At 28.7% G+C, this 26807-nt stretch overlaps 1 protein-coding gene across 1 annotated transcript in view; it reads left to right on the forward strand.

The window, feature by feature from the left end:
• LOC106461464 (5'-3' exoribonuclease 1-like) overlaps window positions 1-26807 on the forward strand; it is a gene marked incomplete at its 5' end in the record, with an annotated part of 93251 nt that overhangs the window by 22872 nt on the left and 43572 nt on the right. The window contains 8 exons of the mRNA XM_022388435.1: window positions 6734-6860; window positions 10743-10832; window positions 12336-12439; window positions 16252-16359; window positions 21342-21416; window positions 23767-23854; window positions 24419-24532; window positions 25306-25404. Of these exons, the coding sequence (XP_022244143.1) occupies window positions 6734-6860; window positions 10743-10832; window positions 12336-12439; window positions 16252-16359; window positions 21342-21416; window positions 23767-23854; window positions 24419-24532; window positions 25306-25404 (805 nt within the window). The remainder of the gene's footprint in view (window positions 1-6733; window positions 6861-10742; window positions 10833-12335; window positions 12440-16251; window positions 16360-21341; window positions 21417-23766; window positions 23855-24418; window positions 24533-25305; window positions 25405-26807) is intronic.

The raw sequence follows: 26807 nt of genomic DNA on the forward strand, positions 1-26807 counted from the left end.
TGCACCAAAGAATATGGACTAATAACATGCAAAAAGTAGACAAATTCACTTATCTCTCAAACTATCAACAAATTGTGAAAGAGAGGATGTGACAGGTGGGTGTGGTGGGAGGGGTCTGATTTTCTATTTGATAGACCTGTAACCAAACAAAATTGAAGGGTATAAAAATTATGGTCTGTTTGAGCAATAACAATTTTATATAGAGTATTTTACATTTATTTTCGTACATTTTTGAGGGGTGATGTATAAAATAGGGATGCTGAGACAAAATGTGTCACCTGGGTCACACTACTGGAAATTCAGGATTTTTTTATATATGTTTCCTTGTAGAATTAAGAACTTAAAACTAATATACTATTAAAATATGGATTATTAGCTAAGATTTCATGCTATTCTAATTGGTATAACATATACAAAAAGTAGTTTAATAAAATTTTGGATGTAAGACTCTAAAACCTTGTGTCATGCACAGTAAAGGGTACCTTGGGAGAGAGGGTTAAGTATGTCAGATTTATTCATGACCATTGGCACTGGTACTATTCAAGTAGATAAAAAGAACCTAAACCTCTAAATGACTCGTGTATCTTGCTGCCATATTTCAGAATATATTTTATAGGTTGTTGTTCTTTTGTCTGTTTTATCTTTTGTATTGCAGTTTTATAATAGTCACTATCAAGTCCATGTAAAGTTGTTTTATATAATTTATATTATCAGAGGTATTTAGAATATGGCTTTAAATACCAGTGATTAAAAAAATAGTTTATTAATTCTCTCTATACGGGCCTGGTCACTTTGGTTGACCTTGCAACCACCAGGTAACCTTGAAAGTATATATTCATTATAACTTTTAAAGTAGTAAGTGTACCTTCAGAAAGTTCAGCAAGCTTTTAGTAAACATTATAAGTCTTATGTAAACAACAAATAAAGTTTTTTAAATAAGTATAGTTACTAAAGATTTGACTGTGAATATATGGAGTCAGAGTGTAACTCAGACTCTGATTAGTCTGAGTGCAATATGATTTTCATGTTAAGATTAAAAATATTTTTGTAATCTTACACTTTCAATTTTAATTTGTGTAGCTGCTAAATCCTACTAAATATAAAACTTTACATTTTATGTTATTTTTTTTTCCTCTAACACAATATGGATATGGTGGATTTGATGAACTTTGTAACTACCACAAAAAATATGAAATAAGTCTTAAGTTTTCCTTTTTTTTTATATAATGATTGCAGATTTTAACAGTAAATTGGAGTTATTTATCCTGAACATCTTATGGCTCATAACAGCTTACATTTGTTTTTATTTAATTTTATTGTGCTTTAAATCATGTTTAACTGATAATCATGCAATACAAGCTAATCACCACCAAAAATACAAAACAAATCTAAATTACTTCATTTTTCTTTTGAATGCAGATTGTAACAGACAATTACAATTATTTAACCTAAATACCTTAAGCATGTAACAGTTTACATCTGTTCCTATTTAATTTTATTGTGCTTTGAATCATGTCTAACTAATAATTGTGCAATATAAGTTGTAAATAACATGGTGAATGCATAGATCAGTTTATGGTATTGAGAAACTTGATGCATGAACTAGTTGACAGCATACCTCATGAAGAAAGTTTATATTATTTTGTTTTTCATTGTCTAACGTTATTTATAAGTTTCTCATTTTTACCTTTTAGCTGGTTTTATAAAAAGTATACATTCATACACATAAAAACAATACATTTAGTACTCTCTCTTTATTTTTATTTTTTTTTTCCCTTCTTCTTCTTCTGTCAACCCACTGTTGAAACTTAAACCTGCTTTTCTGCAGTTATGGTATTAGTATATCATATAATTTTTATTTATTTCATTATGTATTTAAGAATAATTGCACAAAACAAACAGTGTTCTATAATTATTATAGCAAAGTTTTAATTTACCCAAAAAATAATTTCATTAGCTGTGTTATCTCAACTCAGTGATAGCAACTTTCAATCTGTAGGCAAAATAATTAAAAAAAAGTATCTGCTTAGCCCGATGACTACCGGTACTAACTTTCTTAGTAGGCAATGCATGTGTACATTTGTGAATTGAAAAAATGATAGAGAACTTATCTTTTAATGGATTTCTGATTTTATTTTTATAAGTAGTAGCATAACATTCAATTATTTGTACAAAATTGTATTCTTTAATGAAGTTTAAAGAGGAATTTAATAAAAAAATTCCTAAAATACGTTTTTAGACTGTACACTGAGTTTTAAACCATTTGCAAAATATCAGAATAAGCTTTTTATATATTAGTTAGACTGTTTTAATTCTAAAGCAATAACAATAGAAGTGTGGGTCTTACTACAAAGTAAAGATTGTAAGAAGGAAAAATATAAAATTCTTATGTGGTACTGGTACTAGTAGTATTACCTACAAATCACACAAGTCTATCATTCAAAATAATGAATCATATTATTATTATTATTATGAACTAAATATAAAATTATGCTAAATTATTTAACTTAAAACTACAAATTTAAATGCAAAAGAATATAAAAATCACAAACTCTTTCAGATCAAAGTGCTAAGCCTAATTCATGTAAAGACCTTGCACTTGCCACTCTATAGCTCTTAACCCTAACAATCGTGGGTCAACTTCTTTCCTTAAAAATATATCTAGTTTGAGTTAATTTTTCAATAAAATGATTAATATAAATAGATATACGATGCAGCATGACTTAAGCTACTATAGAAAAATAATAAAAGTCACATACATCCCATGCAGTTTTCTCCAGAAGCAAGTTTTCTAATGCTTATAGAAAAGTACTATTGGCCAATACTAAGTACAGCCTCAACATAAAAATGGCAGTTACTATAATAAGCACCACCCACATTCATATTGTAAAATACAGAGAAAAACGTTTCCTCACATGCTTTGTTTATCATCCTATGATTTTTCAAACATGAAATACAGCGATTGGAATAACATGGTACTGAAATTGACACCTTCAACTAGGATTGGCTAAAAGTTTTATAACTGAGGTTTAACATGGCCAGACGCTGTTTTATAAAGAAAACAGACTAGGAAAAGGTTTAGATACCAATCATAGATGGCAGGACCATTGCTGAAGTGGAAGGAAAAATTAAAAAAAATTTTTTTCTTAGAGGGCGCTTACTTACAGTCTCAAACGTAGTTTAGGATTTTTTTCATTAAATTCGTCTTTAAACTTCATTAAAAAATACAATTTTGTACAAATAATTGAATGTTATGCCATTATATCCAAAAATAAAATCTGAAATCCAATAAAAGATAAGTTCTCTATAGTTTTTCAATTCACAAATGTGATTTTGCCTTCAAGATAAGACAAATGGCCTCGGCAGGTAACAGGTTAAACCACTTAGTGAATGTGTAACTCATGTTACCCTATCTAATTATGTAACTCACAGGCTACTCGCAAGCTTACCCCATAAAAGATTATTTTTGTTTATTTTATCTAATCTAATTTCTCAAGTTATAATGTTTATATTTTTGTTAGTTTTATAATAATAAATAAAAAATACACACATGAAAAACAAGAAATATAGTACTTACTTGGGTCTTCTCTTTTTTTGCTATTGATTGCTGATGAATTTTAAGCCTACTTTTTTATGCTAATGGTATTACCACAATAAATATTTTTTTAGTTAATTAAATAATGCACCAAAAAACACAGAATAATAACATGTAAAAAGCAGACAATGTCTTATAACTATCATAATTTTTCTGGCTTATTAACTACTAACAGAAATGCCACCCCATGGGCAGTTGTTTGTGTTAGTAGTTACTAATTGTAGTATTCATACTAATCAAGAAAATTTAGAAAAAGTAAACATTTTTATAAAAAAATGATTTTTTTTCTAGGAAGTACTGCATGGGAAAAGTGGTTGGATTGTTCTTTTCAGTCATATGCAGCTCATTGCATCAAAATGATTCAATGTACAGAGCTCATAATTTTCATAAGTTTTACTGATGTAAACTGTAATGTTTTTATATATTAAAAGTGCTAATGTTTATTGAAAAAGTAATAGTTTTAAGAACTTTAGTTTCTCAATAAAGATGTAATCAAACCTTCACTTATAGTTATAGTGAAATTTGTGTTCTTCTTGTGAGGAGAGTACTTTTATTTAAAATGTGTTTTGTTATAAAGAAATGGTTGTTGCACATACCACAGCTATTTTTCTAATTGTCTGAATCTTGAATACCCAATGTGTGAAATTTTTTATGGATTTTTATTTGTGGTGCCATTCAATAGATGTGCAGAAGTTTTGGTTACATACGCAGAGATACACATTACATCCATTATAGTAAGATGAGATACATGTTAAAAATTCAGCAAATATCCTTGATGTGTTTTATGTAGAAATAAAGTTTGAAATGGAAAGGAGATAGACAATTTTCTTTACAGAAAATAATGTAATATAGTATGTCATTTGATAAATTAAAAACTCTGGCTTTTATTGATTATAAATTATATATTATTAAACATGTGAGAGAACTATTGGCAATTTACGAGAGAGATGATGTAACAGGTGGGCATGGCAAGAGGGGTCTGATATTCTTGTTTATGGTTCTGTAACAAAAACAAAATTGAAGGCTATAAAAATTATGCTTTGCCTTAGTAATAACAATATTGTAATGAGTAATTTATATTAAATTCCCAATTTTTGGAGGAGTGATAAATAAACTGTAGAAGAGGGAAGACCTTGAGAGCATGTGTCACAATTTTCATACGAGAGAAGCTTGAGGATGTTTTAAAGGATTTCTGTATAAAATTAAGAACTTAAAATTTATATAATATATAAATTTGATTTATTAACTATGTTTTGATGCCAAGTTTATTTGTATACATTAATAATAAAGTACTTTAACACTTTCAACCCGGGCTCGGTGCCTGGGACCGACTTTGTAACCATTTTGTGCTTGTTAGATTTTTCATGCTACAAGTTTTAAATTAGTAAGCAAATCTAATGATATTTGGTAGATTATTAGTAAACATTAAAATGTTTTCATATGCAAAATATCTAATTTTTTTATTAAGTATCAAGGTTTGTAAAGCAATGTTTCTCTCATGCCCTTTTTCTTTTCACATCTTGCCTATCTAACATGCAAAGTAATTTTCATTTTTTGATTAAAAAGACTTTTATGCATCAGAAAATTTTGAAATTTCACGTGTGAAATCTTTATGATGTCCGGATAGTTATCAAACATTTATGAAGAAAAACTTTTTATTTTATCTGTTATTTTCAGTAATTAATCTCTATGGGTTCAGTAAATTTGACTGATCTCACAACCACCATACAAAATTAGGAAATAAACATAAATTATGCATTTTTCATTTTAGAATGAATACAACTTATAACATGAAAACATAAATGTTTAGATGAAATAGCTTAAAATTCATATTATTAGACATTTATATATATTTATTATTTTTATTTTATTGACCTTTCACCCGTGCCTGGCTAACAATACAGAAGTTACAACAATACGGCTCACATGCACTCATGTTACCATATCAAATAACATAAAGGTGACCTTTGGTCTGTACAAAGTAACTTGACCTGGCTCTGTTTTAATTGACTAGTATTTTATGAAATACAGTCACATTTCAATTATTATACATTATATATGTATATAGATTATTGCTATTTTGAAATAAGTTCTTAATTTTTTTTTCCCTAAAACATAGAACAGTAAATAAAGAAGTAAAGCAAATAATTATCTTTTATAGTTATGACCTTTGTACTCGGTTGCTGCTTTATGTAGGTTGCTAAGCCTTTAAAAATTTTGCACATGGGAGTTATGAAACAACATTTTTTTTTAGGTTTTATATATGATTTTGAATAACTAAAAAATCTTAAATTACTACATCAGTAGCATAGAATTCTACAATAATTTATCAAACTTAGTAACTTAGCTGTATTTGGCTCTAAAAAAATATGAAATATCGAACAGACTAAAGACACATCCTACCTCATGAAAATCTTGTTTCAAAAGAAAGAAATGGTGCTAGGTGCATTAGAAAGGCTGAGAAAACCACTAGGGGATATTCTGAGCTTCCGATTGGTTATTCATGTCATATATACAGTGTATACAAGGGAGCGTTTCCAAAAATGGAAAGAGGTGTTCAGGGTGCCACTATGTTTGATTTATTACTTCAGCAATATCTTAGCAAATAGAAAAGATAAAAGACCTTCTTATTTTATACTCTAGCTTGTCAATATCTTTAATTTGAGTTTCTAATTCATATGAAACTATAGACTTAGTATTTTGACTTCACCAGCATCTAATTTGAACCAGTGCTGCATTCAACGTACCACGTGACACACAAAAATTGATGTTTATCTGTGTTTTTTTTTAATAGTTACTTTTAAATTAGTAAATTGAGTAATGTATAGTTCTAAAACTTGAATTATAATCTACAGCTTGATACCAAACTTATTGACATAAATTCATGGAATAGTAGTTCAATAAAATTTTGAATGTGAGTGAACAAACGAGATGACATGGCCTTACGCATCTGATCCGTCTCGAAACAGTTAATTAAATTTTGAATGTAACTTTGTAAAAGGTTGTAACGTGTGCACCTTGACCCACCCAATGCATAAATATTAATGATTTAAGAGTATAATTGTATTGCATTTGTGCATTTATGTTTTTAGTTATTATTTGCTTATATATATATATATATATATATTTCTCTTGTAGTTGTCAGGAAGTTCATGAAGACACTTTTCATTTACCCGCTAATAAAATAAAAAAAGGACTGTGTGATGGGGTAAAGTTGGATGTTTACATCCCTGGGTTTCCAACATTTAGACATATTGAACATAAGGTAAGTAAGAGGACTGTGCTCATTTTCACCTCCTGTCAGAACAGGTGTTTTTGGGTGGGTTTATTTTGTACCTTCTGTCTTAGCTGTAATATTAAGAGAAACATAGCAATTAATCTTTATAAGTCAACTTTTGAACATGTGCCAGAATTCATACAATGTTTGGTGATACTTCTGAAGCTATTATAGGGTATTATATATAGTTCTAAATAACTAAGACAAAACAAATAGCAACAAAGGAGAGAAATGAAACTTCAAAGTTAGTTGGGGTAAAAACTACATAGTGTGAATTACAGAAAAAATCTTGTTTGGAGAGGTGTCTGCAGAACTAGGATTTATACATAGTATGCTTATGACCAATTTCATTTCAGATTCAATCAGTGAATCTATAGGTCATATTTATTTCTTACATTCTCCTATTTTTCACAATTGTTCTTATTTTTTATATTTCAAGATAAGAACATTTTGATATGGGGGAAAGAGAACTCTTTTACTGTGCCAGAATACATTAGCAGACTTTTAGTTTTATAAATTAATATATATGAATAGTTAAATAGTTTTTGTAACTTACTTTGTTATTATTTTTTCTATACTAACAGTTTTGTTGTGATGATTTTGAGATTTTCTATTGTGATTAAACAGTATACCAAGTTGAAAAAATTCATCATACTTAATAATAAAACAGAAGTAATTGTTAAAAAATATTAAAAAATCTACTATTTGAACAATAGTATTCAAATTGTAGATATTTATAAGTCCTCTGTTGCCTTTTTTTTTGTAGTTGTTGGTTGAGTATTTGAAACATATTTGCATTTTAGTTTGAAACATCCAAGATGTATTTTTACATTAACAATAAAAACTAAATGGGTGGAACCGGCATAGCCATATGGGTGGGTAGAAGCCAACATTGTAAGAATATCTTTGTTGATTGTAGTATTATTTATTTTCTGTATTCTATCATTTTTTTTAAATGTTTTAAAATTCATGTTTGAAAGGTTTAATAATTTTTTTAATATAACCAAAACTTTAACTCACTCCATGAAGCTTACAATACTAAGTGAAAGCAAAAATATTTTGCCAGAGGCTAAAGTATCTCTGTTGATGATACTGTTATATCTTGTGGGCACCCATTGATGTGTATTGAGATGAATAATCAACAGCAAAGGAAAAGAAAATAAAATATTAAAAATATTACAAGTAAAGATATGAAGTTTTGCATATAATCCAAAGAAGATATTTTGAGAATATTTGACAAAAAGTTAAAAGGTATGCATATATTTACATTTCTTAATTTTAGACATTTCATTACACTTTACATTGATGATAATAGCTACAGTTAGTGATATGGAGAAAATAAAATATAAACAGACCTTTCATTACTGGCAGATCAGTCACAGTTACAACAAAATATCCTGAAAGGGTTTGTAAAGAACAGTGTTCTGGAGATAGCAGATACTGTACAAATGTTTACATAGATAAATTGTGGAGATGTATCAGTTCATGTGAGTCACAGTGAAATTGACATTGGTTTTATGGATGAACTGGAAGTGAAAACACTTTTTGCTATATAAAAGTTCAGTATGTGTGCTGTGCCTAAATTCGAGTTGCAAAGAAAGGAACTTACAGTACAATTAGTTACTCTACTTTTAGAAAGGTTGCTGGTGAGATATTCTCTGATGAGACACCTGTCTTGTCTAGGCCCATTGATGTTTCATTCTGGCATAGTTCTTCTTTGAAAAGTTCTCAGTATTTTAAGTAAAGCTCTATAGATGCAGGTGCAAGACTGTGATGATATTTTGGAGCAATTTGATGAAATTACTGATATAGTTGTAGCAAACAGTAACATCCGTGAATTTTAGCCCAAAGAAAACAGGTTGTATCACAGCTTGTCCAGTGTAGACTAGGTTCAAAAAGTTGTGGAAAGTCATTTGCTCCTTGTTGCTACTATTACATGACCAAAGCAGCTGTGGAAAGAGGATTTTCCATCAATGATAGTTCAGAGGTCAACTTGTCAGAACATAAGCTCATAGCCAGATGACTTCTCAGAGGTAACATAGAGTCAGAACTTAAAAATATGTCCAAGTAGCACAACTAATGCTAATTGCTGCTGGTGGTTCCAGACAGAAATACTGTGATTACTTAAATGAAAAAAAAAGCTAAAGCAAGTCCGAAAAGGCCACTAAAAATAATGACAGAAGAAGTGTAGAGGTTTCAAAGTTAGATTTTAAATCTAACACTGGGATGGTGGGAGGTGTTACTGTGTACTTAAGGCTTTCATTTAGGGCTTTGGTTTGAGATTCACTGAGTTCAAAGTTCATATGGTTGATGATATTGTTCTTTTCAGCATCAGGTTTTGTTTTTGTATTGTACAGACAGATAAATATCATGTAATAGTTAAGCCTTGAAAGTAGGAGCTTTCTTTTGTGTATTAATGATGAAAGTAAGCTGTAATCTCTAGGGGTAGTTAAATGTGTAAGGTTGCTACAGAGGTTAAGTTAATTTTTGTGGAGAAATTTCTATTATTTTTATTTTTTCTATATACTTTGTTTTAAAAGTTTGATTTGTGCTCTAACTATTATACTTTTGATTTTTATGCTAAACGGGAGGCTCAGTTTTATTTTTAGGAAGGTTGGTGTCAACTTTTCTTTTTTTTCATGTCTTTAGAAAGTTTAAACTTGAAATTTCATTCTCAAATTTAAGTTGGTTTCTTGTAATAAAATAAGTCTCTTCTTTCCTATCTCTCCATAGCATAAAATTCAAATTACATAAACTGGTTTTCTAATCATGTAATCCAATGTAATCCTAAATTTAGCATACACTATATGCACTGCAGAAAACAATGACAAAGAAGATCAGAGAAGCCTTATTAATAATATCAAACAATTCTACAAATAACAAATACCCAGGCATCTCTAAATGTCTTTGATCATTATTTCCCATACATTTCTAATTTTATATAAATATTTTGCGCATTTCTACATTTTCATATTCATTCACTTTTTGTTTGTTTTCTGTTCAGCCATGAATAATCTGTCTATTTATGTGGATTGATATGCACATGCATAAGTGACTACCATAAAATTCTAAAGTTTAAATACATTGTTCGATTGTTGAATGTTGACTTAAATACTCGAACCTTCTTTACTGTTAAAACTTGTGTACTTGAAAATGATTTCATCAGTGATTGAAATGTACCTGTTTTAAAAATATTCTTCCTCACTGTAAAAGATGTAACTTGTAATGAAATAATACCTTATAATTAGTAAGTAAACTCAAAATGAAACTATTAATTTTATTTTTTGGTTTAAAACCATATCTGAAATTTTAAATTGTACTAATTATTTTGCATTTATATCAACACGGTGCTACTAGTATTACTAAAGATTTTTAAAAATTTGCACCACTTGTCTCATCTTTTTAGAATTACCATATTTCTAAACTGTATAGCAATCCAAGTGAATTCATATTTAGTATAAGTTCAAGGAAAACTGTAATAAAACAGCCAACTGTTCTGTTAAACAAAATATATGACCTATTGATATAGGCTGGTTGTGTCATAGTGGTTACCGTGCTTGACAGATCAGAAGATCAAAGGTTCTGCATTGCTGAATGTGCTTCACATTTTCAACTGTTGGGACATGATAACTGTGACAGTCAATCCTGGCATTTGTTTAAGAGTACCTATGTAAATGGCACGTGCTGTTGATTGGTTGCACTATGATCAACAGTTCTAAATTAGGGATGGCTTTGCCTGGACTGTGAGTTTGTAATCTAATCATGTTCTCCATGTGTCACACAATACTGTTCATATTCAGATATAAAATACCAAAGGTGCATTAACAACTAAGATTACATATATATGTATATATTCTAATCTTTTTTTAGGTTACACTAAGAAATGAAAAAGTGAAAGTTTTCCATATGGTCAGTAGAAATGACAATATGATTGTGTCAATTAATAAAGACATTTCCCAGGTAAGTCTCATTTTTAACCAGTAGTTAAACTTCCGTGACAAAGATGTGAAAGTTTAGAATAAAGGAAATAAGAACTTGATATATCTTTGAACAGTATTTACAGTTTTAATTGTTAAAAGTTTAAATTTTTAATGGTCATTTTACTGAAAAGTAATATTTCAACAGTTTTTAATAGTGTGATATAATGGTTTAAAAATGAATTAGAGTATAACTTTTTTCAATCTCTTCATAACATTAAAAAGTGAATAGGAAAATCTGAATTTTTGTAACATCAATTTGTGGTTCTGTACTCAGCCACTTTAAATTATATTTGAAGGTTTGTTTACTAGCTAGGAATTCAGAGATGCTCTAAACATTCAAAGGTATATCAGGCAGCCTTGAAAAGGAGTGTTTTTATTCTCTTGTTAACATAAACCATTTGACAGTGTTTGAATAATAATCAGATATTAAACGTCACTCACGTAGAAAATTCTTTTAATTTGTATAATGTCCATTACTTTAACAAAAGTTGTATTAAAAGATAAAACAAAAATACACATGTACACACACCACCAAAATGTTATACATACCATCTCCTTCCATTCATTGAAGTAGACCATTATAGTGGAGCACCGGAATGTATGGTTAGCAGCTACATTGTTTCAATAAAATGTACTAAATGCCTAGTGTATGAGATGTAAGAAGAGTGATATGATAGAATATGTATGAAACATGATGCATAAACTAACACAAATACACTTAATGTTGAAAAAGGAGCACTGGTGTAACTACACTTCAAACCCTCTCTAAAGCATTTACTTAATTAATCAACAATGTTGTTTAAAAATGGTACTGATAATAACTCTCTCTCTCTCTCTCTTGTAAAACTTTTTGTTATAGATGAAGGTCTGGATTTATTTTCTAGTCAAACTGTTAATGTTACTCTGTTCTATTTTCTGCTTATTTATTATTGTGTTTATTAGGTATATTTAATTAATGAACAATTTTATGTTAAAAAGACAGTGGTTGTTAGCCTGCTACAGATAGTGACTGTTAAATAAACATTTGTTTTGCTAAAGATGTTTACATGAATAATGTACATTTTTTATTTAAAATATATATGAATGTGATTAATACTCTATGTAATGTATTTTTTAAACTACATGTGAATGCTATAATTCATTTATATGTATGACCTGTAAAATAAAAGGGTTTTGAGTTAAATATAATAGTAGTTATTATGAAGCTTTTCTACAGAAACTACCCTTCATTACAGCTCTAATATTTTGTGATGTTGATTAGATGTATTATTTACTGGGTATTATTTTATTCTATTAAAATATTAGAAACACGCATAAATGATAATTTGTGTATCTAGGTCTGAGTATTTGATACAGTTGTTGAGCATTATTATGAGAAGGTTATGTTTAATACATTGTTCTGTATATGGAATGCATATATAAATCTAAAAAAAAAGATTTCCATGAAGTGTGTAGTAGAACTTATATTTTTATTATTTTTAAGAGTTTGGAAGAAGTGGCAGCTGAATTTTGTGGCCAGTGTGTCTATGTGTCCTGGCCACATTTAGAGGAAGCTAAAGTGCTGTCAATTTCTGATGGTCAGTTTAGGTTTGTATATGTTTTAGCATTGTTGAAGGTAGTTTCTAAATTTTTCATTTTAATTAAACTCATAAGCTGAATTTACTGGGTTTTTTTTACACTATTGTAATATTTCTGATGGCATTTTTATATGATTATTTCTCAGGAGAATTATGTGACCTACAAGAAAAATCATTACATTATAGTAAAAAACAAAATATCGCTAGCATAATAGAAAAGACTACAAAAACTTGAAACAATGGTATGATAAAAAATATGCATTTGAACTAAAAAATTCGTTGTTGAAATATTTGCATGTTTTGTAAAATATTTTGTAATTTTATCTGAATCAAATACAGTAGTATGCAAATTTATCACAACACCCCATTCTTCCTGTAGTTTTGATTTATTGTGGCTATGAAATAAAACCATTTTTGTTTAACATGTTGATAAAAACATCAAAATAAGTAATTTATTAATTTTCTCACTGTATCCATGACATTAATGTGCTAAAAAATCTAATTAATTTAAAATTGCACAGCCTATGTATTGAACCATTACTTAACTTTGTAGTAATGACTTGTATACTAGGGGAAGGGGTGGTCATCCCGAATTGTACTTAATAACAATATGCTAGCTCTTGTAAAATCCTCATCTTTTAAAGTTGTGATCACAGTTTAGTATGTTAATGTTAGTCCAATATATGGAATGATTGATTAGAGCTAGCATGATCAGCGATGATTGAATTAAATTTATTAGCATTCTTTACAGCATCCTTATGTTCATTAATATGAGTTTTTAACTCGTCTCACCTGCATAACACTTGTTACAGTCTTCACATCTAATTTGATAAATGTCCAAATTTCTCATATGATAGCCTTGTTTTCTTGGTGTACCAAAATTTTTCAAATGATATTTTTTGGTTTAGATAACGTTGATATTGTAAGATTGAAAATTCTAGACAATTATTATATGACTTTCATAGTTGAATTTTCAGTTGTTTTTGAAGGCTCTTTTCATAAACCAGTTCAAAGTGTGTATGTCATTACTTTTTAGTCTTACATTCAAAATTTAATTAACAACTTTACTCTTAATGTATGTCAATAAACATAGCAGTAAAACATTGTTAATAATTCAAATATTATATTTTCTAAGTTTTAATTTCTAAATTACAAAAAAATGAATACTTAAAAAAGTCTTAATCTTCATTTTCTGTGTCACGTGATGCATCTGTGCTCCAAGTTCTTCATTTCAGAATTTTCTACTTTAAAATAGAATGCTGCAGTTTCCAACCAATTAAACATTTAAAATTGTAAGAGAAATAAAACAAATAGCCACAAATGATAAAGTGCGTTATATATTTAATCTAAATATGAAACTGTGAAACATTGTAATTTAATTAAACAAATTTTATTATCAGTGTATGTCAAGCAAATGATTTAGAGCCCAGATGCATCATGTGACACAGAAAATTGAAGTCTAACTCTTTTAAATATTTCTTTTTTGTAATTAAGAAGTAAAAACTTAGATAATACAAAATTTTGAATTATTAGATATGTCATTGTGATAATAGTTACAAGCAACAATCTAAACTTTTAACCTTCTATCTTCTTTATTTGCTGAGGTATCAATAACTTTGTTAAAATCACTAGAAAATCCCCTCCCTTTTCACTCTCTTACTTTTGAGGTTCTTTTCTAATCAACTTTACATGACTGATGAACATGCTTGTAACCAATAGAAAAAGAAGATTGAAGATTCTCCTTTTATCATATCTACAACTGTTGTGTCTTGTTGTGTTAACATGGTTTTACTGCTATGAATGGCCAATGAAATTTTTTCAATCTATTTGTAGCTTACTTAGAAAGTTTGTTAAATTATAGTTGTTTTGGGACATTTTATTCTGGTGCCTAATTTATAATTTTTATTCTAAAATGCACAGTTGAAAGCTACATAAACTTTTTCTTTGACATTTGTGAGACCCAACAAATTTTTATTTAAAGTACAAACATCTCAAATGTGCAGTTAGTACTAGAAATCTTTGTGTTTTATTTATTCGTTGTTATATGTTTTTAAGGAAAGTCACTACAGTGTAAAAATTATAAGCTTTTCAGTCTATCCTAACAAAACTTCAGTAAAAGAAAACGTAAATAAAGGTGAACAGTTGAAAGTGTTAAGACAAGTAACTTGGAACTTTCTGATAAATAAAAAATATGGTTAGTAAAGAGGAAAAAGTGGTATTATTCATCTTATTTCACATTTTCCAATTTTTCATTTCACTGTAAGCCATGGCCAGGTGGTTATGGAGCTCGACTCGCAATCTGCAAACATAATCGCCCTTTCAGCCATGGGGGCATTACAATGTGATGGTCAATCCCATTATTTATTGGTAAAAGTGTAGCCCAAGAGTTGGCGGTGGGTGGTGATGACTAGCTGTCTGCCTTCACTTTAGTCTTACTACTAAATTATGGATGGCTAGCACAGAGAAACGTGATGAGTATGAAATACTATTTTTTAACGTAAATTTCTACAAGAGAAATATGTGGCGCTCTGCATAGAGATGAATATGATGATGATGATGTTTAATGGGAGTGTTTAGTTAAAAATGTAGTCATGATTCTTGATTTAGAGTATTACTTTTCTCCTAAAAGTGTCAAATGTACAAAGAAATAGCAGTTATAACTTTCAGGAACTCTTATACGAGATATTTTTTTTTTAATTTAAATTTAGTTTAAAATAGGAGAATATGATGGGGCCATAAACAACTGCGACTGATAATGTACTGTATTATTATGAAACATATTTGCACACTTATATACAGAGGGCTGAGTATGCTATATTAAAATGATTTTAAATATGCAAGTCAGCATTTCATGTGACAGTCACAGCCAATATAAAGTCATGGTAGAATGCCATGTATCAGAACATATTTTCACATTGTTTGTCATTAGTAGGTAGTGCGATGCTACTGAAAATTGATTATTTTTGGGAACAACATATAACAGCCCTTTCTCATGCAAGATATACTCTGAGGTCATACGTTTCTGGTTAGATCACTGTAAAAAAAAGGAATGTGGATCAACTTTGGAAACCAGGACTATCCAGAAAGAGACCTGCAACAAGTCATATCACAGCCATGGTAAGCATAATGTGCTGTCTTGTAGCCAGTGAGAATTCACAAACACATATTTCAGTGGAAAAAGCCATTTACTTGTCCAACACAATAGTGTACCACATAATCAAGAAGGGTTGCTGTCTGGAGAAGTGATATAAGTCATGTACACATTCTGCTTTCATGACCTATCTTTTCAACTATCACGTACCCCAAGCAGAAAGTGAAATAGGTATTCATGCTGTTTCATATAAAAATATACTGGACAAGTTGTTGGATACAGGAATTGAGAAACTGTCATTTTTGTACTCTAGATGAATTATGAAAAACATTGATTAAAGAATGGTGCTTTGAACGTAACAGCTGGACTGTTGTCAAGATATATATTAACCTCAGATGGAGCATGATTAGACATGTCAACAATCATTTAAATATAACATACTCAATCTCTGTATTTTGTAGTTAATATTGGACAACTATCATGAATTTGAAAGAAAGTATGATATTATCAAAGATATTAATATTTTAAGAGTGGATCATTAAAGTTTTAAAATCAAAGTAGTTTTTAATAATAGGATTATTTGACTGAGAATAGAAGGTAGTGCATGACTGCCCTTTTGGATATGAAAAATTGTTTGAGCTGTAGCTATTCATTTAAACATGAAATAATATTGTATTTTCTTGTTAAAAATAATGTATTATAATATACCTATTAAACTGCTTTTCATGTAGATATTCTTTAAGTGATGGCAAAAGAGAAAAGGGGCAATTAGTGAAGAATGAAATGAGTGAGGAAGAAACATCCATATGGAGAAAGCAAGCTTCTTCAGTCAGTGAACAGTAAGTAACTTGTTAGGTGATGCAAGAAAGCTGTAGATCAATGGGAGCTAGTTTTGTTGATGTTAGAATTCTGATTGAGATGTGTAGAAGTCAATGTTGATGCTGTTAGGATTTGTGGTTGAAATCTATAAACCAGTTTTGTTGATATCAAGATTTGTAAATGAGCTCTGTAAAACTAATTTTCATGGTGTTAAGATTTTTAGTTGAGGTCTGTAGAAGTTAATTTTGGTGGTGGTAATATTTGTAGTTGAAGTATGAATGGTAATTGATACTCTGGAGATATATTTGAGTGTTTTTTAGTGGTAAATAAGAATGAAAAACCTAAAAGATTTGTCTTCAAGATGGCTGTTTTCTGATTTAATACTTTCCCTTTATATTTTGTTTTGCTTTTTTTAGAATTTTATTAACATTAAGTTCATTTAGTGCCCAAATTAAAAAAATATTAATTTTCTTTTTACTCAGAAATATGTGTTTGGTCACTTAATTTATATTTTATCTTTAGATGATACAGTATTAGAATATTCAACCAGCAACATATGACCTCCAGTGTGTTTGTGAGAGATACCTTTATAAACATCTGAGATATAACCAATAGTGTAATTCAAAGAAACTTTTATTTCATAGGGCAGTGATTAAGATAATAGCATGCTACTCATTATGATTACTGTGAATTGCCTAAAAAAAAACATTCTATAATATTTTGTCAGTGTCTTAATCCTCTGTTAGTCACATGGAGTGTTTCTGAACCCCAAGTATGTTTGTTAACATCATCACTAAGAGATGGTAACACTGAGGCAGTTGTTGTTCATGGTACCTTCCCCAAATCCCTGATAGAGTGCAATCTCGTTCTTCTCATTTCTACCTTAGCCATGTTGAAAACAACATGTTTCTTTGGTGCACAAAAAAAAAAAACAGTACTAAATCAAGATGCATTTTTTGGAAAGCCTATATCTTTATTTCTTTGTTATTCTTGATTCAGTTAGTGTTTTTAAAATTAATTTATACTGAATATGAAGAAATTTTTGCCTCAATAATGTTTTTTTTTTTTTTTGAAATTTCAAGTTATTTATGTTTTGTTTTTTTCACATTAAGGATGGACAGTGACACTGAAAGTGAGAAGATTAGGCATATTTGTTGATGTTAATAAACTAATGATGCCTTTTGTTCAAAATAACTTAAGAAAATGTTTAGTTAAAAAACATATTTACTTTACTTTTGGAATGATGTTTTTTGTTTGTTAAATAAAATATGAAAAATTTTGTTGTTATAGTTTTCATTATTCCTCTATTAACACCACCCAAACTTTAAAAATTAAGCAAAATGCTATAAAATTGGTCATGAGACACTTGATTTACAAATATACTTAGATATATTTTAGTTATAATAATAAATATGATTTATTATCTCTCCATTTCTTTTCTGGGTAGGGTGTGACCCAACCCCATAGTACTAATGTAAGGTTAAGTAAATGTTTATTAAACTTTGAAATAACACGGGTCAACTTTTTTCATCGTCAGCATTCCAGTTGTATTATTATTTACATGTACATGTAGCTGTATTATCCATGAACCTTTGTGATTAGCATGGAAAGTTATTTTTAATTGGATGAAAAATTAATGCCTGTTGCCAAATACACCTAAAAAAGCATGTTGGGCATTTAAAAATTTAAAAGGATGTGCCCTGTTAACAAAAAATTTTATGATTGTCATTTCATATTAGATAAAACAACATTTTTGTTTCCAGCCAGTAAGAGGAATTACTCTGAACCTAAATCAAGATTGAATATTATTGTACCTCAAATTTATGATTTTGTGGCCCAAAACCATTACAAAGTAAGGTTTCTTTTGCTTATATTTTATATTAACTTGAAGATCACTTGGCTGATTTTTACTAAGTAGCCAAACAAACTGTGGTGTGACTAAAATCTGAATCCATGCTTGGCATAATACAGTTGATACATGTTCATTATTACTATTACCTACCTTGCACTATATAAAATGGTGCAGGTGCTTTTACTCTTTCAGCATTGGCTCCGTCCATGGGACCAACTTTGTAACCATTTCGTGCTTGTTACAGTTTTCATTTTATAACTTTTAAATTATTTAGCCTGTGTTAATGAAATTTGGCAGATTATCAGTAAACATTACAATGCTTCCATATGCAAAATATAAATTTTTTATTAAGTCTTAAGGTTTGTTAAGCAATGTTTTTCTCGTGCCTTTTTTTTTCTTTTTGCATGTTGGATAGACAACATGCAAAATAATTTTTATTTTAAGATTAAAAATACTTTTATGCATCAGAAATTTTTCAAATTTCACATGCAAAATCTTTACAGTGTCCGGATAGTTATCAAATGTTTGTTATGAAAAAAATTTAAATTTTATCTGTTATTTTTAGTAATGAATCTCTGTACGGGTTCAGTAGATTTGACTGATCTTGTAACCACCATAAAAAATTAGGAAATAAATATAAGTTATGCCTCTTTCATTCTAGAATGACAACAATTACAGCATGAATACATAAATATTTAGACAAAATAGCTTAAATCTCATAACATTATACATTTATATATATTTATTATTTTTATTATATTGACCTTTCAGCCGTGCCTGGCTAAATACAAAAGTTACAATGACGTGGAACGTGTGATCTCTTGTTACTGTATCCTAAAAAATAAAAATAAAACTTATCTTTAATCTTTACAAAGTGACCTGTCTTGGCTGTGTTTTAGTAGACTAGTATTTTGTAAAATACAGTCATTTCCAGTATTGTACATTATATATGTATATAGGTTATTACTATTTACAAATAGCTTCTTGAATTTATTTTTCTTAAAACATAGAACAGTAAATAAAGAAGAAAAGCAAAAAATTATCTTTTATACTTATGACCTTTGTACTCGGTTGCTGCTTGACATAGGTTGCTAAGCCATTTAAAATTTTGCACATGGAGGATATGAAACAAAATATTTTTTTATGTTTTATATATACAGCTAAATAACCAAAAATCGTAAATTACTAAATGGATACCATAGAATTTCACTATAATTTATCAGGCTTAGTAACTAAGCTGTATTTGGGTCTAAAAACATTTGTATGAATTAGGAAGTCAAATTACCAATATTGACAAGCTAGAATATCAAATAAGAGCTTCTTATTTTTTGCTAAGATATTGCTCATAATATATCAAACACAGTGGCATCCTGCCCACCTCTTTCCATTTTTGGAAACACTCATTTTATATATGGCATGAATAGCCAATTGAAAGCTCAGAATGTTTCCCTAGTGGCTTTCTCAGCCATTTTAACATATTTTGGACACCATCTTTTTCTTTCAAACCAAGATTTCAAGGAGGTAGGTTGTGTCTGTAGTCCCAAAATTCAATATTTCATGTGACTGTACTTCTTGTGAGCTTTTCATTAAATAGGTGGACATGTCTGCCTGAAACTTGATCCTGTCCAGTAAATTTTTGAGTCTTCTGGTCCTATTTTCAGACTCATTTCATTCTATCAATCTTTCACATATCTGTGTTATTGCAAATGTAACAATTTCATACACTTGAATGTGAAAATAAATTTTTTTAGTCTGATAAGTGTTCTAAGTTTATTGAAGTAGCCACTGTAGGCTTTGACAAAAAGAGACAGTTATTTAAAGCTCTGGATACAACTGTGGTGATTAACTGTGTAAAGAACATTTGTATACATGTTTGACTTGTTTTATATATTATTTTAAAACAAGTGGACTGTATGCTCTTTTTTATTGTTGAAATTTATTGCCAGCAAGTCACAGACACGTGCTGTAAAGAATCCTGCCCATCCATTTATAAAAACCTGACAAATTCTATATTAAAATATCTGGTTCTTTGTATGCAACAGTCTTTTAATTTGTACTAAAAAGCTTGTCAAGTTTTGTGAAGATATACGTAGTACATTCAGAGTTATAGTATGTATAGTTTGAAGGTTACCTGGTGTTTACAAGATTAGTCAAAATGGCCAAGCCCATATAAAGAGAATTAAAGCCTTTTGTTTGTGTTGATTTCACACCTCTATTTCTTATGGTCTTCTACTCTTTACTATTACTCTCTGTATAATTTTCTTACTATATTCATTTTGATACTTCTCTTATTAATTTTAATTTTTTTACTATTTAAGCTAATTATAAAGTTCACACTAAATTTTTCTCATTATGACTTATGTTTGTTATTTACCTTTTCCTCATGATGTATTTGTTTTAATTACTGTAATTTTATTTTGTTTTCTTCTCTATATTGTGGTTTTCTTTATTACAATTAATTGTTGTCTCATGCCACATTAGCATAACAATGATTTTTTTCAAATACCTTAATTTTTTCATAAATTCCTCACATTGTTCATCACAGTTAGTCTGTTTTTCATTTATATTTGTATACGTAGTTTTAAAATTCTTTATACTATAAAGAGGATAAATCAAAAAGTATATCACAGTGTTTTACCAATATTTGTTTCAGCAATTGAAATTGGGCCAATTATTGCATAGTTGGGCAACATTCAGAATCAGTTGACTTTGTCAGTATTGAACCTGTAGTTAATTTGAGATTGTATATGTCTTTAATGACAGTAAAAGCTATTAATACTTTACATAATCGGAATGGGGAGTTGTTGTTTCTCAGTGTATTTGTTCTTACTAAAGTTCAGAATTGATATAAAATGAAGTTCATAAGAAACAATATGCTGTGAAGATGTATTTTTACTGAAAAGTTGTTAAAAGACATCATTCCCTAGAAGAAAAGAAAAAACATGAAAAGAGACATTTATAACAAAGTTGGAAAAAAATTTGTGAAAATCTTTATCTAAGATTATTCATTAAATTGTCATTTTGTTGTTCACAATTGAGTGATCTCTTTTTTAACATCAAATCATTTATCATACACCATTACATATTTTTTTGTTTTAGATTTTTTGTAAGTAAAAAATATCTGTGTACTTTCTTGTCTTTCTTTCACAGTTATTTTGAACGTTTCGGAATATTAACCGGAAATGTGGAGATCCTTCTGCATGTTGCAAAGTTGACTGGAAGAAAGTGAGTTAGTTAAAATTTTAAAGGAATTACGTAAAGTATTTGTATGTATGTGTGTGTTAACATACAAAGAAAAATAGCATATTATAACATGCTCTCTGTATAACTTTGATATGATTGTATTTAGGTTTAATCATAAGGCCAAAAAGAGATTAATGTTTTCCATGTAGGACCAATAAAACAGGGTATGCACTGTAGGATAAGAACTAGGGACTTGTGTTTTTATCTGTAAAGATAGACTCCTAACATAAGTGGGGATGCATAGTGTCCCCACTAATGTGTTAGATAAACCTCTCTCATATCTTGACTTGCTGTTCTTAACATTTGTAGTTTTGAGTACTAAAAAAGTAAAGAATTTATTGCAATATTAATAAACAGAGCTCAGTCATTTTTGTATTAGTTTCCAAAAGTATTTAAATAATACTTTTAACTTGGTTGTACAGATTCAATGAGAAGTAAGTGTTGTATATTATATATTAATTTGTGGTTAATTTTTGTCTTGTTTTTCAGGCAAAAAAAGTTTTTTCTTAAAAACAGATTACACTTAACCATGGCTTGTGTGGTCTGTTCATTGAAAAAGCACATGGTTTTAAGTTATGCTTTTGATTTATAATTTTCAGCTTTAGAAACTTAAAAGTTTTTAAATAGTATTTTTTATAAAGATCTTTATATGACTGTGTTGTTGGATGTATTTCAGTAAAGGTGTTTTCAGAGACATAGTAAATTTTCTTTCTGAAGCATTAAGGTTTTTTCTTTTTATCTTTGGAAATTGTCATATAAAGAAGTTTGATATGTGGATGTTAGTGAGTTTTTCTTTACATCTGAGTTGAGTTTAAGGTAGTAACTACTTTGGAAAAGTAAATCTGTTTTTAAGCCATATGATACTTATATGAATCTTTGATTTTTCTTCACATTTCTCTAAATATTGATTAAATATTATCAACGATGCATTCTTCTATTCATCATAAACTTGTCAAATACTTGTTAGTCAAAATGTGTAACTTATGTTCCATGAGAGTTAAAAAAGGCTATATAGGATATTTTATCAAAGTGTACTAAAACCATAAATTACTGATAATATTTGGTTAAAATTAAGAGAATTACATAATTCAAAGCTAAAACAAGTAGGATTTAATGAAGCCTTTTCTGTATAACAAACTGACAAGAAATAAATAATGTAATAAATCAGTACCCAAGAAAACCTAAAATCTATAATGATTAGAATAGATTGATTCATCATTTGCATACCCTCACTGTTAACAATATTTTGGCCATTATGCCAATAATATTTTACAAGGTTTGGTCAGGAGATTGAAGATAGTCTTAACTCCAGATACTAAGCTAACGGTGCAAAATATTTTTCATAAGTGTAAAATTAATAATGGAAAAATAGAAATAAATGAATAAATAGTAACAATATTTAAAGTTGTTATAAACATTACGATTTATAATATTATTGAAGTTAACCAAAGAAGAATGGAGTGTATAAAAACAATTGTTTGCTTCAATGATCCACAAGCTTAGTGCACAAAACCTGAATACATGCATCTGTGTATTTGCAGTAATGCACACTCAACAGTGAAACCTGCTATATGCAAAAAATAACAAGACATCAATATGCAAAATTTTACTGATGTTCTATCACTGATTCTCTAGAAAAACATGACACCATACTGTAAATAATCATCCCAAACAATAAGTAATGAGTTACCAATGAAAACTGATTTCTGAATCCTGACTGTGCAACTCATTAGTGTGACAGCAAAGATAAGAGGCTTCTGACAAATTATTATTTTGCTACAGTAGGAAGATATAGAAAGTAAAGCAAAAAACTAATTATATGTATAAACATAAAATAACAAAATAGATAAATTAATAAAATGTTGATTCAGTAAATTGTAAAGGTAAATCATTAACTGTTATGAACTTAATTATATAGAAAAAAGAGAAGTTACATATCTTATTGTAGAAGCATATGTAAACAAGTACTTGATATTATATATAACTCAACTTAAAATTATATAGTAAAAAAAGTATGATGTTTTATCAAATTTACATGATTTGGTATTAGCAACTAAAATATGTTAACAATAACCTTTTCCTTTATAGTTATCTGTTTATGATTCATTACATAAATTCTTGAATTTAATTTGATACTAACTTTAAAAATCTGCATTTAGAATTAATGAAGTAAATACTTACTACATGTATGGAATAATATCTCCAAACTTAGCCATGGTATTTGCTGTAACTTGTATATCAATAATCTGTTATGGTAAAAAAAAGGCTTTAATTTCTATACATATATTTTTTGTTAATATTTAAGTGTGTAACATATTTTTCTTTATTACAGGTACATCTGTGAGTCCAGTGGTATGGTTACTTTGGAAAAACAATGGTCACCTGTTGCTAGTGCTTTCCCCCTTCAGTGTATTGTAAAGGTAATAAAGAAAAATATGTTACACACTTAAATATTAACAATGTCTAATGTTACATTATGAGCTCTTATTCAAATGTACCTTACTACTTATTGACAGAACAGTGGAAGAAATGTATTGTTTTCTTATTTATCAAAACATTACTGAAACTTGTTTGATTCCAAGAACTAAATCACTGTGATATTTTACTTTTTTTTTCAAGAAGTGCTTCTGTAAGATATTATTACTTTTTGTACACTATGGTAGGTTAGTTGGTAGATGTTGTGTTTTGTGAAATAGTTAGATGAAAATCTTGTGGTGAAATTCTTTCTTCAAATTTTTTTTAGAGTTATAGTTAACCAAACATCTCTGTATGGTTTTGGTGTTTGTTCAGAATTACTCAGGTAATAAAATAACATTCATAGATACTTCGGTTAATTGCTTGGGGAAAAATGTGTGGTTTGCTTTTCTAATGTAATGTATTGGTGTAAAGGTTTGTCAATCCTCAGTGAATAAGTATCCAGTTTAATTTTGTGCTGTTTATACTTATTTTCCTAAATATAAAAAATAATTTTTAATACTTGAAAGAACTTGGAAGTTCAGGCTCAGAACTTTAACCAGTTTACTTCAGTGGAAGAAATGTTTACCCCTGGTACTTTGTGCTTCATGCTAGGACATCCACATTATGGCTGCATGGGGGAGGTGAGAAATTCAACTATATTGTTACATTGTATATCATTGATCTTTTTCTATTTTGATCTTCTGTTGTTTCCATCCTAACATTTCATTATGAAATCAGTTACGTTTTAAATTGTACTGTGTTATTCTGGGTGAAAAATGTATATTAATCTTTCATTAATAATTTTAAAATTTGTAAGTATATTTGACTTAATCTTTTTTCTTGAAAATTGTCTATTACTACAAGTTCAAGTAACATTATTGCTATTCAAAGTTTTTTTGTTCAGGAACTTGTGTTACAAAAATATTAAAAAGTTTCATATTTGTTTCAACTTTTTTATTTGATTTATATTCACTTTTTAAGGATGTCAATTAAAGTGTAAATATCCTTTTAAGTTAATATTTAAAAAAGTTTGCAGTTTACTTGTACATGAAATTCAAAGATGATCAAGCTCATCAGGCAGAGTTTCATTTCCAACTCCATCTATTTTATTATGTGCATATACTCACAGACACATTGTAGGATTGTGAAATATGTCTTAAGTGCAATATAGTAACACAGAAGTGAGCTCTTGTCTTTAATAGTAATATCGTTGACACTCAGAAAATAACGCTGAATTGATCACTGACTATGTGTGCAGGTCATACTTTTTAGAGCTTTCATTTCCCACCAGTGTTAAAGGACATTGTTTCATGTTGCATATAATTGTTTACTTTGTCAGTTAAACATGCCTGTATTTTCATGCTCTTTATTTTTTTAGCTAATAAAACCTGTTTGATTTTCTTTTTCTATACAGGTGATTGAGACAAATCTTGTACGAGATAAAGGTCGTATACGTATAAAATTTTCAATCTCTCAAGAACCAGACTTGAAAAATGTGATAAGAAACAAAAAGGTATAAAGAGAAAAATGTATCTATAGCTTTGAAGCTGAAACTAGTCAATTTTATTTATGCATACAGTTCATAAAAATTATTATATGTATGGTGTTTTGAGTTGTCTTTTAATAATTCAGATAGTATTACATATGGATGGTTAATGCTGTTTTCAATACTTTTTTTTTAATATAAGGTCGCAGACTGTTCCAGAAATTAGACAGTAGCAGTGTTTAAAATTGTAAGAAATATAACTTGCTTAAAGCTGTGATATATTAAATTTAAGACAACTACTAAGGGGCTAGTTTGTGTGATACATTATTGAGATAGATATTTGATACATTATCTATGTAGTATTTAAATATTTTGATGGGAACTAGTTTCTTTGAGACAAAAGTAATTCTGTGTTGTAGATACAGCACTTAACTCTCACTGCCATGGATACATATATAGGGCACTATAATATTTTTGTTTTAACTTTGAACGATACATTATTAACCTAATATGAGATTGGAATTTCATACACCATAAAGAAAGGATATTTCTTTTCAAACTTCCTACAGTTTACCAGTTTCAGATATCAGATAACTAATAAATATAAAAACATATCTTTTGGATTTTTTTTTGTCTAAAAATAATGACATTTCGAGAGTTATTCACAAATGTGGCAGTGAAAGAGTTAAGACCATCTGTTCAAAACTAGATATTTGTATAATTCAAGTTTGGTAGTGCTATTGTAAATGATTTAGTGAAAAATGTTTAAAAAAAATCAAATGTTTGTGATATATGTAAAAACAAGGTCATTTTTGAATGTCTTGAAAATTGTATTTAATGTTTCTGTTTGTATTTCAGGTTAAAAAGTTTCCCATTTTTTGTCATTTTTGAAACAAATTAATCCTCTTTCCATGGGCATCCTTCAATGTGCATGTCATGAGGGTTGTTGATGAGTTACATTCAAAATTTAATTAAACTACTTTTTGTTCATGTTATACCAATTACTATGACATAAAATCTTAACTAATAATCCATATGTTAATTGTATGTATGTTTTAAATCTTAAATTTCCCCTAGTATGAGAAATGTGGCACTTTTTCTCTAGGCATTCCTTCTTCTCTAATTTATCCACCACCCCTCCAATAAGTACGAAATTTAACATAAATTACTCATTATAAAATTGTCATCACTCAGGCAAAGTATAAGTTTCATAACCTTCAATCTTGTTTGGTTACAGAGGCATCAAATAGAAAATCAGACCCGTTTTACCACACCCACATTCTTTCTTTTAGGATTTGTTAAGGTTATTTAACCAATAGAAAGCCAAGGTTTTCATCTATCAAATGACATATTATATTATGTTGTTTTCTGTACAGGGAATTGTCAATTTCTCTTTTAGTACAAGCTTCATTCTCATGGGAAACTAGCTT

This window comes from Limulus polyphemus, unplaced genomic scaffold (assembly GCF_000517525.1).
Source record: "Limulus polyphemus unplaced genomic scaffold, Limulus_polyphemus-2.1.2 Scaffold965, whole genome shotgun sequence".
Lineage (NCBI taxonomy): Eukaryota > Metazoa > Arthropoda > Merostomata > Xiphosura > Limulidae > Limulus > Limulus polyphemus.